Source organism: Cricetulus griseus (genome assembly GCF_003668045.3).
Source record: "Cricetulus griseus strain 17A/GY chromosome 1 unlocalized genomic scaffold, alternate assembly CriGri-PICRH-1.0 chr1_0, whole genome shotgun sequence".
In the NCBI taxonomy this organism is placed as follows: domain Eukaryota; kingdom Metazoa; phylum Chordata; class Mammalia; order Rodentia; family Cricetidae; genus Cricetulus; species Cricetulus griseus.
In genome coordinates, this window is record NW_023276806.1 from 147,752,691 (window position 1) to 147,772,070 (window position 19,380).

At 36.4% G+C, this 19,380-nt stretch overlaps 1 protein-coding gene across 1 annotated transcript in view; it reads right to left on the minus strand.

The window, feature by feature from the left end:
* Positions 1–19,380, minus strand: part of Lin7a (lin-7 homolog A, crumbs cell polarity complex component) — a 117,124-nt gene that overhangs the window by 53,213 nt on the left and 44,531 nt on the right. Inside the window, exon 2 of the mRNA XM_035451922.1 lies at positions 18,004–18,122. Coding sequence (XP_035307813.1) covers positions 18,004–18,122 — 119 coding nt within the window. The remainder of the gene's footprint in view (positions 1–18,003; positions 18,123–19,380) is intronic.

The window sequence follows — 19,380 nt, forward strand, 5'->3', positions numbered from 1 at the left end:
TGAACTTCCACTCATAACACTGCATTCCTCCCTCTGGCCTAATACTTAGCAAGGAAAATGAGACCTATATAGCTGCCTCTGAGTACATGAGTAAGAGTGACCCTCCTTATTTTCTGAGGCATATGCTGGATATAAGAGGTAGGTGTAGGCACCTGAGGGCAATCATGTTCCAGCCAGCAGCAGAGAATAGTCAGGTCTCCAATTAGTCCCATTCATGGTTTTTCCCATTCAATTCCATAGCCTGATACATGCTTACATAGACTGCCTCTCATGGAAGAATTCTGTTAATTTTCTTCCACTCCTCTGTTTATACAGACACATGTTCTACATGTTCTGTATTAAGGAGAAATCATGAAGATATCAAGGATCAGATATCAGTTGAAATCTTTAAGCATTTCTCCAAAACCAGGCTTTCCTGGGTGCCAATGGTTCACTCTAAACTTCCATTCCTTTTTGTCCTTCCTTGTGTTGTGTAAGAACTTGGTGTCACAAAATATCAGCTTCTTTTCAGTCACACTTCATTATATTTGCCAGCCATCTCTGTCATACCTAAAAACATGTAAGGGAAAGTTCTGAGACATTTGTGTTTTGTTGCCAGTTTATCAGGAGAGCATTTTAAATTTCACCGAGAATATTTTAAGGTTTCATTCCATAGGAATGAAATCCCTTAAATGTATGCGTACAGCTAAACAAACTCAAGATTAGAAACAGATGTTTGTGGTTTTTTTTTTTTTTTGTCAATTTTACAATTTTTTGTCAACTTGACTCAATTTTGATAGCATTTCTTTTCTTTGGTAATGTTTCAGTGGCCACCCACAAGAGTACAGCAGTAATTATCAGAGGCCTCCTACCTAGTGCCAAGATAATCATTTATGAAGGTCTTCCAGCAGGTCAGTATTTGCATATGCAAGGGTGAAGAGACATTTTTCCTGCTGGTAAGAGATGAAAGAAACTACAGGGCTTTCCACATTCTTCACCTAATATGTTACCTTTGATATATTCCCAGGAGAAGGGTCTCAGGAATTAATTAATTAATCTACTAATCAGAAAGTGACTAGTGTCTATCTCACTTAGCAGTCTCTGATCTGAGAGATAAGTCTGCCCAACTATTCCTCAGAGATCATGGCTTAGCTTTAATTAACAAATTGGGAATACATAACCTTAGGATATGGTCACTGGAGGGTAGGATTTTCCTCAGAGCACTTTTCACAGAAACTTATAGTCAGGTCCATCTTTCGGGAAATCCTAGCACAGACACTACCATTCAGTGTCAAAAACTAGACAAAATGCCATGCTCTTGACACTTGGGAGGATGCATAAGATACCCATTCTACGCAATCTCAGAATTGGTGGTGAGAAGCTAGAGTGTGAAGCAGAAGATGAAGTGGCCTGGTCTTCACCTAGGTATAGAAAAGAAAAAGGAAGCACATAGCCCATTAAACCCAAGAACATGTCAACTTAAGTTTTTGAAGGAATGTAGTTCATGAGACACATGATTGGTCTTCAGCTCATATTAAGGCCTGTGTGGCTAGCTTAACTCATGTTTTTTGCTCACACAATGCAGAGAATTTCAGTTTCACTTGGAGGGATATTCGGCAGAGAGAGTACTACAGACACCTTGGTGTGTTCTGTTTTTCCAAACAATTTCAGATGTTAAGTTGGGCTGCTACATTGGTTAGCATGGACTCATCTGCAGGCAGAAGGCATAGAACCTTATCTGAGCACCATGAGAAAAACTTGGCAAAGATTCTCTTTGAGGCTTAGTAAGAAAACCATGGTGTCAAATTTTTCAATGTTAGGAGTTCTCAGAATTATCATAGTATTTTTTTGAAGAATATACCCACTTTTAACAATTTAACTTAATTTTATGTTTATGTGTATTTTGCATACATGTATGCCTGTGTTTCATGCCTGGTACCCACTGATCCTCTAGGACTCAAGTTACAGATGGTTGTCAGTCACTATGTGGGTGCTGACAATTGGACCGAGGTCCTCTGGAAAAGCAGCCAGTGCTCTTCATTGCTGAGCCATCTTTCCATTACAAACAGATACAGTTTTAATTTTCAAAATTGTTAAGAATATCACCATATGTTGTGTAACAGATTCCTTTGAGACTGAATAATTCCATTATTCAGGGAATCTCCCTAAGCAAGAAAGGAAACTCAAAGTAGTTTCAGCAAGTCCCCGAAACTGACCAGATTCACTACACCTCTTCCTGCCAGAGCAAATTATAAAAACCCTGAAATTCTATCATACATGTAAAGAATATTTCCAATGAAATGGTTACATATCAAAGGTTACAAAACTAGCAACAAGCATTTTGAATGGTTCTGTGTCATAGGCAAATGCAAGGAAGTCTAGGTCAAGAGCAGTAAGCACTGAGGGACAGTGTGAGGGTCTCATGCAGCTTCTACTTCCCTCTTCTAGTCATTCGGAAGTACAGAAGAAGTAAGAGGAGAGGATGTGAAACAAATTTGCCAGTCTTTTCTATCTTAGTTTCTATAGGTCAGGGCAAAGGAGGGTCAATGGAGAAGAGAAGGGAACAGGAATTGTCTCTTAGAATTAGGATACAACCTTTGGTGACTTTATTGTTTAAATGACCTGTGTCATTAAGCTGAAAATATGTTTCTTGAAAGGCAGTGTCTGAAAATGGATCTCTAATATATGATTTCTCTATTAGCAAAGCAAAATAAGGTTGGTTATTATTCAGCTGCTATTAAACCCAATCAGGAGTCTCAATTTTTTGATTTTTCTAGTTGTCAGTATGAACACTGATACAAGCCCATTGATGTAGAATATAATAAATGCTTTTCTAATCAGCATAGAAAGGAAACCAATAATCAAAATATCCAGATGTATAGATGCTTGAATTATTAATATTTTGCTTGTAGACTAATGTTTAAGGAAGTGTGCATTATAAAATAACTAATATTAATATTGGGTGGTCAAATACTTCTAGAATCTTATAATACAGTGTCAAGTTTTTCAACATTGAATACCGAGTAAAGGGAAAATGGGTTCTAATTCTTTTATAAAATGGTAATGGGTTCTATAAGTATAATAATTTACACTGAAATTATGTTTTCACATTCACTATTGATTATTTAACTAATGAATGTAAAGGTAGGATAAATGCTCTGAAATTGTCTTTAAAGCTAACTTAACAAAGGCCAATATTTATTTTATGGCAATTCAAGTTGGAGACAATAGACTTGCATGGATAGAAGATAAGTTTATAAACAGTTCAGTTTTTGCTATTAATTGAACCAAGTACTTGGAGTTGTATAAAGCAATAATTTGAATAATGCATACATTTTCATAAGTATGCCGTAGTGATTAAGTTAATATATTAAAGTGATTCTTTATGATCCAGGTTTGTCTTTCCTTAGATAAAAATCTAAATATCAAGTATGATTTGGTGGCTTAATTACTTGAAGTCTTAATGTCATGAAGATATTGAAAAATGCCTTTCTTGGCTATCATAGTGTACCAAAATTATTTAAGGTAAATGAACACTGTAAATTGGTCTCTTCCTCTTAACTATTGTTTAAATAATTGCCTTTGCTTGACAAGACATTTTGTATGAAATGTCAGCTCAATGATTTGTATCACACTCACAAGTACAACTTTTCAACCATAATAATTACTAAGTTATGGTTCTGTCAGGGGATTACCCTCAAATATTTTAAATATTAATTATTGACAAGTTTAACTGTCCTTAACATTCTACATAATTTGGATTTTTTCCAATCTTCCATTTTCCTGTCTATTTTTATTTTAATTTTAATTTGTAACTAATTGAAGAATCTTTAGTTGTAGGAAGGGAAGATTTTCTAGCTTGTTTAAAAAAGTTTGTCAGTTAACCTTCAGCATTCCTGTTTTCTGTGAGCCATGGTTGTTGGTTAGACATTTTTTTTTTTTTTTTTTGCATTGGAAGTAAGACATTTCCCATAAATAAGGGAACTGGATTCTATTACAGACATTCCAGTGGCAAATACTAAATTTACTTTCTCAAATAAGGAAGCAATGATCAATGGGAGTCTTGTTCACTTTTCCTCTCTATTGATTTATAGACATCAGAAGTTAGTTTGAGAATTCTGCAGAAAGATGTGTGTGTCACTGTTGCCTCTGTGTCATCGTTTGCCTGCTCACACACCAGGCTAGAGAGACCTGGTGGTTTTGTGTAAAGAAAATGTGTGAGCTGGGTGTGGTAGCACACCCTTTTATCCCAGCACCATGTGGGGGAGGCAGATGTAGAAAGATCTCTGTGAGTTAGATGCTAGCCTGATCTCATAGTGAGGTCCAGATCAACTAGGGCTATATAGTAAGACCTGTCTCAAACAAACAAACAAACAAACAAAAGTCTAACTAAAATGATGTGAAAGAAGTCAGGAAACAGAATCAACTAACTTGGGTTCATAGGGCCACCCAGAGATGGAACCAAAAATCAGGGAACCTGCATGGATCTGACCTAGGCTCTCTGCATATATGTTATGGTTGTGTAGCTTAGTCTTCTTGTGGTACTTCTAAGAGTGGGAGTGGAGACTCTCTGATTCTTTTTGCCTGCTTTTGGGACTCTTTCCTCCTAGTTGGTTGACTTGTCCAGCCTTGGTATGAGGGAAGGAGGCACCTAGTTTTATTGCATCTCAATAGGCGTGCCTTTTTCTGATGGGAAATAGAGGAGGAGTGGATAGGGTGGGACTGGGAGCGGAGGAAGGAGGAAAAATATTAGTAGGGATGCAATATATGAGAGAAGAAATTCTAAAAAAAATTTACCAGGAGAGAAATGTGAAAATAAATTCAATGTGATTGGGTATTCTCCAAATCTCAATTCTCCTCTCTTTTTGCTTGGCTATAATGCATAAGGATCATTACTGCATTTAGCAAGAAAAGCACATGTGTCTCTTATCTTCAAGGTTATACTTCAGCCAGTCACCTAGACTTCTGTGATTATGCTGTTTCTGCTCCTTGGCCCATTTATAGAATAAAGCCAGAGGTGAGGGGACAAAACAACTTTCTGTTGGTCATGAGCCACTTGCCTAGGTGGCCTTAAGGTAAGTGTGCTGTTGGATTATTCTTTGCTTGGCTACATATTTGATATTTATGTGTACTAAACTTTTTGGTTATTTGCATAATTCTAGTGACACTTTCAAAGAGTGCTTTGATTTTATGCATCTCAGACATCAACTACCTTTGATGACTGCTTAAGATTTCTCAATCTCATTTTTCACCTGTGAAAATATTATACCAAGGTATGATAATAGATCAGTTTCAAATGACCAAATCCTGAATTTTTAAGAAAAATTAATTTTCTTGGAAAAGGGGTAAATAATTTCTTTACACTCTTGAAAAAACTAATGATTCAGTTTCCTTTTAATCCCATATAGGCTGCTAACATTTGTGTCAAACACAGTACAGTGTTTACCACACCAAAATCCATACAATTTAGTCTTACATAGAGCAGATTTTGTTGATTGCTCATTTCCTGACAGACATCTTATATACTAATTTTCTATTGTAATTAAAGTAGAGGATATTTTTTTTTACTTCCTGTCTCATGGGCTATCTGACTTTTACTAAAACTTAATTAACTTTAATAAAATAAATTGAGAGGAAAAAAATCATGAACTTGAAACTTCTGACTTTTAAAGATTAGGCTGTGTTCGATTTTTTTCTTTCCTCACTGGACCTTAGACACAAAAGACAGAATTGGAGTTATCATAATTCTACAGTACAACCTCATCATTTTTTTTAACAATTAATGGTGTCTTACATTTTTAAGTCAGTCTCTCTCTCTCTCTCTCTCTCTCTCTCTCTCTCTCTCTCTCTCTCTCTCTCTCTGTGTGTGTGTGTGTTTGTGTTATGATGTGAAGTTATGTCACAGATTGAATGGCTCTATGTCTTATTCGGTACATGAATTTGAAACTGAAGATTTATCCTGAGATCAGAATATAAACTTGGATGTATGTTCATACTATATACAAAAGTAAACTCCAGATGTATATGTTTGAAAAGTAAAATGTTTATTTTAGTAGAAAACATCGGTAAGTATTTGGATGTTAGGGTTGGGGAATATTATAAGATTTCTGAAGAGCACAGATTATTTTAAAAAGTGAGTATGTAAAACTAAGAATTTTATTCATGAAAAAAATTTATTCATGAAAGGCACCTTAAAAACAAATTAACAAAAAACTGCCATTGTCTTGGTGTGTGTGTGTGTGTGTGTGTGTGTGTGAGAGAGAGAGAGAGAGAGAGAGAGAGAGAGAGCTATGTATGAGTATCTGTATAGGAGTGAGGCAAACATCTGTCCCTCCCTGTAACCTTTTTGAAGAGTCTCTTGTTTTGTCTTTTAATACACCAGGCTAGCTGGCCAATGAACTTCCAGTAATCTTGTTTCCAGCTCCCATTTTGCTGTAAGAGGTCTCAAGGAATTTATGGCTTTATGTGGTCTCTAGGAATTCTAACTCAGATCTGCAAGCTTACATGGCATTCCCTGTGCTCCCTGGGACATCTCTGCAGCCCTCATTGTCTATTAATATTAATTACACTTGTACCTTTTAGACCATTTCTGCATAAATAGCCATGAGCATTTGTGGTCATTTAACGTGAGACACATGCATATAATTCCTCATAGGAAAAATATGGAAATAAGTTAAATGACCTTCAGTGGGAGAGTAAATTAAGAATGCATGTTATCATTTGCAATATGATTTTAGGTGGCAGTCAAAACAAATGAATCACAAAACAAAAATATGACTAGATTGTAGTAATAACTGTTAAGAAAAATTGATAATCTCATTAATATAATTTTATTATATTTTCAATAAATAAAATCAAAATAAGCATATTTAAAATATATATTTAATGTGTATATGTATATGTACATATATGTCTTTAAATCTGGATTATGTCTGAGTGAAAAAGACAGGAAGGGAGGATAGAAAAAAGAAAAGAGAAGGAAATAGTCGTTCTATGTATATTTGGAAGCAATTTAATTTTTGATACATGTGAATCACTGTTAAAAATAACAGAAAGTTGGTTGAAGACATAACAATTTGTAAGCTAACAATTTCAATGGGATTATATTAATAGACTTGTCTCTATCTGCACTGGCAATACTAAATCGAGAAAAGGTTGAGTGATTTGTCCAAGGTTGTGGGGGGTGACAGTTGTCATCTATGGTGCCCAAAATACAGGTTCTGATTTCCACCCCTGTGATCTCAACAGAAGATGAAATGTTCACTTCATTTGACTGATATAAAATACAGCTTCTCCAAGGAGTCTATTATTTTGAAGTACTGTGTAAGTACATGTAATTACAAGCTCCTTGAAATATGTACTGTTTATTTTAACATTTGTAATAGCAAATAAAAGCTTGCACTGAGTATTTACCCAACAGTGACGTTAACAGCCTCCAGTGGCACTGCACACTATAGTGAGGGTCTGTTTAGATAACTTTAAGATCAATGACCTATTAGGGCAATTACAGTCTAAGAAGGTTCCTGCCACACAGATTCTTCTTCTTGCTACAAGAAAGTGACATGTTGAAAACACTTTGCACATCATAAAAACAAATGTGTCTATTCAGATAAAGCTGCAGAAACACAACTACAATTATATTTTATCTTTTTTTCTGATGAATGAGGTAATCATTCTCCTGCTGCAATTTCCCAGATGAAATTATGAACCATAGCCTCAAAAGCAAGTGCAATGAGTATATCTATTCTTTGTTGTTATTATAATTATTATTTTAATATGCACAGCATTTATGTAAAGACAGAAAAGGAAGCACATATGGGCAGCAATTATAAGAAGGGATGTTCAGTAATTTAATGATCAAATAAATGTAAAGTCTCTCTGCAATGAGATAGCATTTTAGTGGTGAATATTCCAACTTCTTCACTTCCAATTGGTGCATACTTAAATGTCTCACATCCAGTTAAATATTCCATTGCATATGACCCCCCCAATTCACACACTCACATAATGTTCACATATTTCTACAATCCTCATCTGATGCTATCTTTCCATGTTGATGATATGCAACCCACATGAAGAAAATAAATGGTATGTAACTTCAGAGTTACAGAATTGGTAAGACTTTAGAGAAGACACCAGAGAAACAATATTTTCATGTTGATCTCATAGCCTGTCATTCTTTATGTTGAGGGTGAATAATGGGAAGGTATGTGATAGACGTTTTTGAGAATCTGATGGAGTTGTGTGTGGGCTACCTTAAGTAAAATCACTGTTCTGTTGCTATGGTTTGAATGTCTCCTTTCCAAAATTCAGGTGTTGCCATTGTGATAGTGCTAGGGAATAAGACCTTCCACACTGGTAAGCCATTGCTTATCCATTTTTGGAAGTAAGTCCTTATGAAAGAGGTTTCAGCCAGCAGATATGCTACCCACCTGGCTTGTGATTCTACCTTCTTCCATGTGGTATAAAGTTAAAAGACCCAATAGATGCTAGTGCCACTGCCTTGGCATTCTAGTGTTTGTTCCTCATAAACTGCATGGTCTCAGTTTTTTCTTTTTCTTTTTGGTAGCACCAAAAAAAAGTGGACTAAAATATCTTTAAGCTCTCATTTATCCCGACCTACTGCATTTACCCTTGATTTGTGTAATATATTACAAAGGATTAAATGACTTTTTTGATAAAAATAGATGGCTGCTTCTTGGAGATTAATGACTCCAAATACACCAAATCACTTATTTAAAAAGCTTGATTGTGGTTTATAATAAACTTCACTGAGTAGCACACTTTATCGGCTTAGTCAGACATTAAAATTTAGAGAGGTTTTTTCCTAACATGAAAATGTTGATGTTATTCTTAGTATTCAGTCACTTTTGTGCCCATTTCAATAGTTGTGGGTGCTTCAAGCTTATATGACTTCTGGTAACAAAAAGGATCAAATACCCATCACAGGCTGAAGGACTCTCATTGGGACACTTGAGTTTTCAAACACACTTCAGTTGAATTCAAGCTTTAGCCAACCCTTTGTCTCCAAGGGAAATGAAATCATCCTGGAAAGTCATCATCAACAGCCTTTGCTAGCCAGGGAAGGCATCTAAATCCATCTTTTGAATTTGAATGAACAGAAGTAACCATTGAAAGAGATCTGCCCTCTTCCTAGGTGTCTGTAGATTGTCCTGTGCATGGCTGGCAGTAGGCATTTTACTTTTAACTTCCTTGACACCTTTTGTAGCAGCGAAGGCTCTCCTGTTTCTATCTCTACCTTTTCCTTCTAAAACAGCAGGCATTTGGAGTCTCCCACCAACAAAAGAAACCATAATTGCAAGAATATGGAACTGCTGCACATCAACTTTAAGCCTAAAATTTGCAAGAAAGTCTTGCCACTGAAATGAAATTCTCTTGTCAAACAGTTCTAAGAGTCTTCTATACTAAAAATATTGAGTGAAACTTCTGACCTTGGTTCAGCCAAGTACATGAACAGTTATCCTCTGGAAAAGCCATGAAATTTCAGGTAGCTAAAACAATATACTTATTTCAAGTTCTAAGTAAAACTTTTGAAAATATAAATAGTTCCCAAAATACAGCTATGAAATGACTAGGACACTCTCAAGGGACCAGGCAAGGCATCTGATAGGGGGATGCAAGGTTCTGATGCTAATGAATGCTGATGGTGAAAGCAGTAAATGCCTTTGGCTTTGTTCACCATACTAAGGGAGCTAGATTTTGAATGGAGAAGTTGTGCATGAACTTCACATACACAGGGTATGCCAAGACTTTTCTTCCACTAGGACTTCTGCTTGATTAAAAAACAGTTCACTGTTGGAAGAACTTGGCCTTTAACAGTATCCAGGAAACATCACTCATGTGCACCATGGGTCATTAGCCTTCACATGGTACATAAAACTCAGACTTTCATTGCAACAATGACAGTTTTCGCTCAGTTACACACAAATGGGAATGACACAGCCGTTATTTTCACCACAATTGGCTTCAAAATATTAGCAAAATGTCAGAGTTCAGGAGGAGGTTATGTCAAGTGAACAGAGGCTCTCCTTGAGTTTTCTTCTTCTTTTGAACTACCCACCAGTTCAAGCATTTCTAGACCACTTGACTTGATGAAACTCTCTCTAGCTACTTAGGGGTGCCTTTTTCTTGGAAAAAGAGTCAAGACTTTCATGATGGGCAAATGTAAGTTAGTAATGTACTTCCTTTTAAAGTGTATGGGTTTTCTATAGTAAAAAAGTAATCTACACTGTGTGATGTAGTTTCAAGAGGTTCAGGAATTAGCTCTCCTGACTGTATGCTCATTGGTAGGAAACAGCACAGAACAGTCTGGCTTGTGTCCCATTCCATTTAGCAATGCAAATAAAATCAAAGGAAATGTGAGGGTCATCAACTTTCTTTTCTTTGACACTTTCCAATTTTAGCTTAATGTGAAGAGAAAGAGATATGCATAAGTATAAAGCCAGATACATTTTCTTTAATTCTGTTTAATGCAGTGATATTGTAGATGTTTTCATCCAAAGGTGATAGTTGTTCATTAAGAATCCATGCCACTATATCCATACATAAAGAAAAGCATTAAAAATTTACTAAAGCAGGAAAAAACCCAACCGCCCCCACATTTCACCATGCATGGTTGTGGCTTTTGCATAATGAGGGAAGGAAGCAAAACTGAAAGTTAAATCAAAAGTATCATAAATGGCTATATGCATCTATGTGATAGCTCTTACTTTACTATGTTTATACATGGCTTTCAGTTTAGGATTTCCTGTTACTGAGAACATACATTTGGCACAATAATACATTAGCAAACTCTTCTATTGAGGGACTATTGTCTAGAATGTTTAAAGAACTTAAGAGCATTTGTTTTGGTAATTTAATATAATTTGTAGGCAAATGGATGGAACTAGAAAAGATCATGCAGAAGAGTGTAACCCAGACCTAGAAAGACAAACATGGTATGTACCCATTTGTGAGCTGTAAAGTAGAGGATGATCATGCTACTCCACAGTCCCAAGGAGGCTAAGTAACAAGGAGGGCTCAGTGTGTGTGTGTGTGTGTGTGTGTGTGTGTGTGTGTGTGTGTGTGTGTGTGTGTGTGTTGGGGAGATGCATGAATCTCCCTCGGTAGAGGAAATACATTTATCAGAATGACTAGGGGAAGGTGGGGGATGAGAACAGGAAGTATGGGGGTGGATGGAGAGAGTACTAAGAGAATTGGGGGGCCATTTCTGGGGTGATGTGGAAACCAAGTGCAATGGAAACTCCCTGGAATCTTCTAGGGTTAACCTAGCAAAGACTCCTAATAACTGAGGATACAGACCCTGAACCAGCCATCTTCTGTAACCAGGCAATGTTTCCAGTGATGGGACTGGGACATCATCACAGCCACAAAACCTTTTCAACCTAGGATAGTTGGGGCTATGGTGGTGCAGAACTTGGAGTGGCCAACCAATGACTGGTGCAATTTGAGTCACATGCCGCAAGAGGGAGCCCACACCTGATACTATCTGGATAGCCAGGAACCAGAGGTTAGATAGCCCAGTGACCTAGGATAGAACCAAACACAACTAGGCAAAAACAAAACAAAGTAAGTCAATAAAATTCTTCCTGATGATAGTCTGCTATATTCACAGACTGGAGCCTAGCCTGATCATCATCAGAGAGGCTTTATCCCACAAAGGATGGGATGAGATGAAGAGTCTCACAGCCAAACATTAGGCAGAGCTTGGGAGAACTTTGTAGAAGAAGGGTTATAGAAAGGTTCAAGGACACCACAAGAATATGATCCACAGAATCAACTAAGCAAGGCTCAGAGGGACTCACAGAGACTGAAGCAACACAAAGGGAGCCTATATGGCTCTGAGCTAGGTCCTTTGCTTGTATGTTATGGTTGTGTAGCTTGGTATTTTGTGGGACTCCTAACAGTAGGAGTTGGGGTTATCTCTGACTCTTTTGGTTGCTCTTGGGACCCTTTTCCTCCTACTGGGTTGCCTTATCCAGCCTTGATACGAGGGTTTGTGCCTAGTCTTGTTGTTAACTTGTTATACCATGTTCAGTTGATATCCCTGGGAGGTGTGCTCTTTTCTGAAGGGAAAGGAGCAAGAGTGGATCTGGGGGAAGAGGTAAGGTGTAGAGGAGGAACAGGGAGGAGTGGGGGGAGTGGAAACTGCAGTCAGGATATAATATATGACAGATGAATAAATTTTAAAAAAATGGGCTAGAGAACATAGCATACAAAAGGCCATCGTCACTGTAGAAACACACAGGAAACCATAATTTGCAACTACCTTACTCTAGTTGGCTGGCTGTTATCAACTAGAGAAAAGGTAACCAGAATTATCCAGGATGGGGAGAGAAGAGAATACATGAAAACTGTTGATAGAAGTGGATATTTCTAAAACTACTTTGAAAAATGTCATGAAAGTTCTTCAGAAAATTAAAAATAGAACTAATGTATGATTCAGCATTTCCAGTCTGGGAATATACCCAAAGAAAATTAAATTGGAATGTGAAAGAGATATCTGTGCTTCTATGTTTATTGAAGGATTATTCACAAGAGCTAAGAATTAAAACAAAGGCGTCAAGACAGTTCAGTAAGTAGGTAAAGATGCTTGCTGCCAAGCCTGATAATCTGAATTCAATCCCTGGGAAGAAGAGAACCAACTCCTGCCACTTGTCCTCTGACCTCCACACTAGTGCCATGGTATGTCCATGTCTGCTAATACATGCAGAGGTTTTTAAAGTATTAAAACAACACAAAATATCTAACAAAAGAGGGTTATATAAAGAAGATATATACAGTGGAATTGTATCCAATCTTAAAAAAAACTAATGAAATCCTACTATTTGAGACAATATGAATGAACTTTCAAGGCATTATGTTAACTGAAGGAAGCTAAGCACCAGAAGAAGTCCAATGGCAAATCTTGATGGCCAGTTTGATTGGACTTAAAAGTAATAGCAGACACATCTCTTGGAATATGTGGGGGTGGGTCCATCCATCCATGGTTAACTGAGAAAAGAATGTCTGTCCTGAAGATGGGAGGTACTATACTGTCAATATAGGTGCCAGACTGAATAAAAATTGGAAAAACAAAGCAAATCAAACAAATAAAAACAAGCAAGAAAACCTGAGTAGTGCTAGTATTCATCTCTCTGTTTCCTGATAGAGAATGCAAATCGATCAGCTCCCTCCTCATCCATTGTGTTTGGATCATTTGCCTTGTTAAACCATGAGCCCAAATCTCTCTCTTACATTACATCTTTCAGGTGTTTGGTTAGAGAAAGTAGAAAGCAAAGTACTACAATAAACACTGCATAATCTCACTCAAATGTGAACTCTAAAAGCAGCTCATTTGAGGGAAAGAAGAAAAACAACATCTGGAAACAGAGGGGAGTACAGGGAGAGGCTTATCATGAGCAGCAGAAATAAGATCTGGTATTCTGCTGTACAGTAGGGAGATCACAGTTAACCAGAAGATTTTTTTTTTTACATTTAAGAAACTTTGGAATACTGTCAACATTAATAAATGATGAATGCAGTAGGTGATACTAACTATACTGATTTGACCAAGATAAAAAAGAATAATGTATCAGACATCAAATTATGTCATCTAAATAGAAATGAATATCTCTCTGCCCTAAAAGGAGCTTGGAATATATTCTCATACCTTTGTTGTTGCTGTAAAAAGACCCCTTCATTTCAAAGAGAACCCATCAGTGAATATTCTCACATGTTTTGGTCGTCTACATCCTTCATTTGTTATCCTAGATAATAGACATTGAGTTATTAATACTGCTAGAGTTTTTGCTTGGTTCAGATTGTGACTGTGCTAACTAGCTAACATTTGTGAATAGCTCTTGGCTGGGAGTCACATGTTGTGCCCACTTCCCCCACTTTAGTCATGGGATTTTGTCTGGCTCGAGTTGTGCTTATCTTGTGCATGCTTACACAGTTTCTTTGAGTTATTATGTACATTAATCCTGTTGTGTCTGAAAACTGTGGTTCCCTTAGACATCAAACAGCTGTGGGTCTCTGTGCTGATTGCCATCTACATCCACCACAATAATCTTCCGTGTTCAGGGTTGTGGGATGCACTGATCTATGAGTACAGCAGTAGTTCATTATAAGTCAATTTGTTTGCTGGGTTCATTTAGCAGCATAATAGTAGTGGGTTCTCCCCTGGGTCCTGTGATCTACCTTGTCAGGTTCTTGATCTCATTAACAATATAAGGTATGAGTTCCATCTCATAGTGGTCTTTAAATCCAACAAAAAAGTGGTTATTCACTCTTCTAGCCTCCACACCATGATTGTACCAGTGGGCAAATCATGCATAAATATCATTATTACCATTTGCAGGGTTTGTAGCTGGGTGAGATTGAACTATGAATGGGTGGCCTCTTAGATATGGCTATTCACGTACTTCTATTTTTATCTGACATACAGGACATGAATTATGGAGGGGCAGATAATCATCTGCTACTTTGAAGTCAAATATTGTCATTTCGAAATCATTAAATTTGAACCTCAACTTTACAAAGTAGGTCACGCTAGCTAACTATTCAGAATAGAGCTAAAACATCTTGAAGTTGCTGCACAATCTGTACTTCATCTCTCATTCACACTCCTGTGTGAATATCCTCTTATCTGCTTGTATAGATGCAATTCATTGTAAAAATGTAGTATCACATATTCACCCATTTCTTGGTCAAGGATTCCTAGGTTACAGTCACAGAATGGGTACCGTTTCACTAACAATCAGGGTCTTTCAAGATCTGTCAACGAATAAACACAACCAAAATATCTGCGTCTGTCTGCGTGCTAAGTTTAATTATGCATGTGGCTTGGCGTATCAGTGAGCAGCACCTTTGTCAGCTGCATATGCTGATAGCCCCATCTCAGTACTGATCTCAACATGCATGTTTTTAGACTTTAGTATTACAAATTACAGAGTTAAGATACTTTATGAGCATTGATTTTTTTTAGCTTAAAACACCTGAAATCTCATCAAACTCTTCTCCTAAAAGCATTGTACATATGCTAACGGTTGATTCAATAGTCTTACCCTACATGGATAGCAAACTATGAAATTACCTCCAATAATAATAATAATAATAATAATAATAATAATAATAATAATTTTTCCACTTATGTAAAGCAATATTTACAAAAGCTAACCCTACCTTCTTGTTTTGAGCATATGTTATTGGCAGTTTAGTGACCTATGTTTGGGTTTTCTCTGTTAGCTCTAACCAGTAAGGCAGTGTAACAAATATTTCTGGAAAAAATCAAATAATTTAATTACAAAAGCCTAAGATTATTTAAATGAAAACCAAAAATTCCACATTCCTTGCCAGCCATACAGAGACCAGGAATGAAAGTGTTCTTGGCCTGGGCTTGTTTAACTTTTAGATATTCATCGCTAGACTACCTAGAGTCAATTTCTTTATTGGCTTTTGATTCACCTATCTGGCAACATACTCATATTTTATGATGTATTGTCATTGAAGGCATTTTAATTAGAATACTATTTAAAGTCGTTGTTTTACAATTTTGCCGTTGTTTCCTACAGCACCTGTAATGTAATGCAGAGATAATAATGACGACAACTGCAGACTATAGATGTGCAACCAATTCTACATCACTTGTACGAATGCCAGGCGTTATGATAAGTACTGACTCTAAGAACAAAAATTATGTCTAAGTTCATTAGTGTGAACATAAAAGTACTTTTTGCAGTTCAGGTTTATACAGTCTATGCTATTTTTCTTACATTCTCTTTTTTATGAACATTTTTTGTATTCTTGGTTGTCAGCATCTATTGATTACATAAAATAATGTACTTCATTGTAACATGTTCATGCATATCTACCCAATTGTCAAAACCTAAAGTAAGATCCAACAGATACTCTTATCTCTCCAGTGTTATGCACTCAATTCATCAATGATATCAGTTCATTTTCATCTAAGAAATAGAGGGAGATTTTGACAACTTCCTGCTATTATACTGCTGCCACATTCAATTTCTCATGTGATTTCCTCATTGCATTGTTTCTCGTCTCTTGTTTTCACCCTTGTACCAGTATTTGTGTTTTTGCAGTAGCCAGAGAGACCTTTCCCAAGCAAATCAGGTCTGGTCAAGAATCTCCCAGAAATCCTTACAGAGAATAAAGTCTGATGTTTTTGTATGGTCTATGAAGTTTTATGTAACCTGCTATCCAGTTGTTTCTAGGGAATGTAACTTCCCATTCATGAAGACATGCTGCCTTTCAGGATATTCTTTCATGAATAGAGACCATTTTTTGCCTTTAAGGTCTTGAACTTGTTGTTTGCTGTGCCTGAAACACTGACCTCCTCAGGATGTGTGTGACCCTTTTCAATATTCAAGTAGTTTTTTTTCTGACTTTCCTAAATTGGAAGTCTTACTCCAACCCTTCTGATGCAGTTTTTCACTGTCTATTATATCATCACTCTCTCATTTTCTATTGTAAGATTATTTATCACAGTTTCCTTTCATGAAGCGTTCAGGTTTTGTGAACACAGAGAGTTGAAATTGATCATGAGTCATATAGTTCCTGAGCAGAGACAAATGTTTTATGTGCCTTGTCCTTCAGTCCCTTCTGCAGAAATCAGAATGCTGTGACACAGAAGAGATGATTTAGTCTCTAAAAAAGGAAAAGTTGGCTACAAATTCTCAATAGATTACACAATCCAAGGGGAAAGATAAAAGAGCCCAGAGAATTTAGCTGCTCCTTCTACAGCATTCACAGGAGGTTATCTGAGAGGAGTCTATGGGTTTCTCAGACAGTATTCTTTTTGTACTAATTTGAAAACAGCTATAGATCTATTATGCTTTGAGACATTTCCTTCTAGGCTTTGATCAACTGACAGGTTGAAAATTTAGAAATGTAATTATAGTTATTTATTTAAGCTATGTTCAATGTTAACAAAAAGCAAATAGCAGACAACTTCACCTGAGAAATGCTGAGCACACACACAGTATAAGTCAAACACCCACCAAGCCTAAACCCTAATTGCATTGCAGAGGCTACAGTTTAAATGAACAGAGATATATGCATGCCTCTGCTGCAGTGACATATTTTGTACCCATCAGTGATAAACCAGCATTATCTACATGTAGTGTTACAAAAGGAGATGGAAGCTTGGTGCATCTGTCCTTCAGAGGCATGCATGGTGCTAAAACCAACTATTCCTGGCATTCAGTGGGTTTATATGGCCTTGAGTAGGAAACTGGTAGAAAATCAATAAGCTGTGACTCCAAAAACAGCAGCTATGCTATATTTATAGGCTCTGGGTTCTGATCAATGGATTTTTATCTGTCGAGAGACAGATAAGGTATAATAGGTTACTAAATAAATGAGTTAGCTTAACTATCTGAATGAGTTTTTCTTGTGACCAATTAATCTCATCAGTTGAGTAAGGCAATCTTACCACAATCCAATTTTTGAGATTTAAATTGTCATATGAATACACTTGTTTTTACCTCACTTAACAAAAACAACAATTACTTGAAAAGAATAATGCAGATTTGCTACAAAGGCATGCCAGTCTATTTGGAGTTCCCACGCATTATCACACTAGACATTGATATTTAAGTAACTATAACTTCAACTAGTAGGAAATTACTCTTTCAGATTTAACTATGAAAGATTTACTCAAATGTATCCCTAAGAAATCACCTCATTAATTATGATTATTTCTACTTGAATTTCTAGGTGACTTCATGTGACTGCAAAGTAGATTAGGATGAACACTACAGTCACCTGCAGAAGCAGAACCTTCTCTGGTATCACAAAATCAACATTTAATTTTATATAAATGCATAATTTCTGCATAGCTCTAATTTAAGAGTTTAGCAGACTAAATTATATTTTATCATCTGTCCAAGGAGCTAAAAACAGAAAGCAAAGATGTTCTTCCAAACTTAACAATTTCAACTGTTTATATGGCAAAACATGTTTTCTACCCAGAAGACATATGGCCAAAAATTTGTGTCCTACCTCTCGGATTGCTGTACAAAACTCACTCTGAAGCACTTTCTTGAGAGACTGTAGCTTGTGCACAGGCACTTCTCCAGATTCTTGTAACTTTTCCAGTAGTTCAATTGCTCTTGCAACATCTGAATGGTGAAAAAAAAGAACAATTAACATGGAGACAGAGAGTAAACTGTCACATCAGCAAAAATGCCATCATTTCAAGTGAGTGATGATCCAGTTGATAATTGGGAGGAATTAATTGTAAAATCAGAAGTTATAATTTGGAGCTTGTTGGTTTCATTTTCTTATCAAAGGCCACTCTAACTTATCAAAAGTATGTTTTTACTTATATGCCACCAAATGATGGCTTTTCTTAGCATTAACCTCACTAAGTCTTCCAGATTCAAGATCTTTCTAATTCAGCTGTGTGCCCACTACACTTTTTTTTGAGTTTGTCTTTTCTTTTTATATGACATTTATCATAGATGTAAATTACACTTATTATCATGATGATTTGGCTGTTGTATGACTCCTGTCTTTGTCTATAAACTCTGAGGAAGAAACTTTACTAGTTTTTTTTGCCAACACACCCACAGTCTGGTATGATGTTAATTGTTAAGTATTTGGTGGAGAAAATGATTTGACTGAGTATCTCCATTTCACTCTCTATTCACCTTGCATTATTCTAGGTCCTCATCATCTGCTTTCTCTCCACCTGAGTTGGTTTATTCTCCAACTTCTTTGTCTATCTTCTCAAAACAGAAACCTGATCATAACCTCGTCTACCAGCTTTTCCAACAGCATCAAGAGAGTTTTCAAATATTCATGTCAAAGGTTAATGTATCAAGGCTTATGTTATCTTTTATAGCCAGAAAAAAACCTTAAATCCATGGATTATTTCACATTGCCAAGAGAAAATAATGTAATGAAAGCCTATTTAAAAATATTTACAGTGATTCCTTCCCACACAGTGGCTGTAGTCAGCAACCCAGTGAAAAGTCACTTAGGCATTAAACAGTAGGATATTAAGCTTTCACTTCCTAGGCAACTAGCTACAGAAAATATTACATATCACTGCAGTAAAATTATAAATCCATTCATCCATCCATTTGTTCATCCATCTGTCCAAGCATCTATCAATTTAGATTTCTGTTATATATAATACAAAGCTTATCAAGAATAATGTATTTCCTTTCTGAAATCATTGATCTCACCATCAAATGAGGAAAATATACAATAGCACAGTTACCTATGGCAAAAAATTGTTATACTTCTGAATTTGGGCAAACATAGCATGGGTGCATCTATCTAACTGAAGAAAATTATCAGGAAGGGATTTTAGAATCTTCCCTGAAGCAGTTATTTTGATTGCCAATTGTAGCCCAAAGTAAAACAAATCAT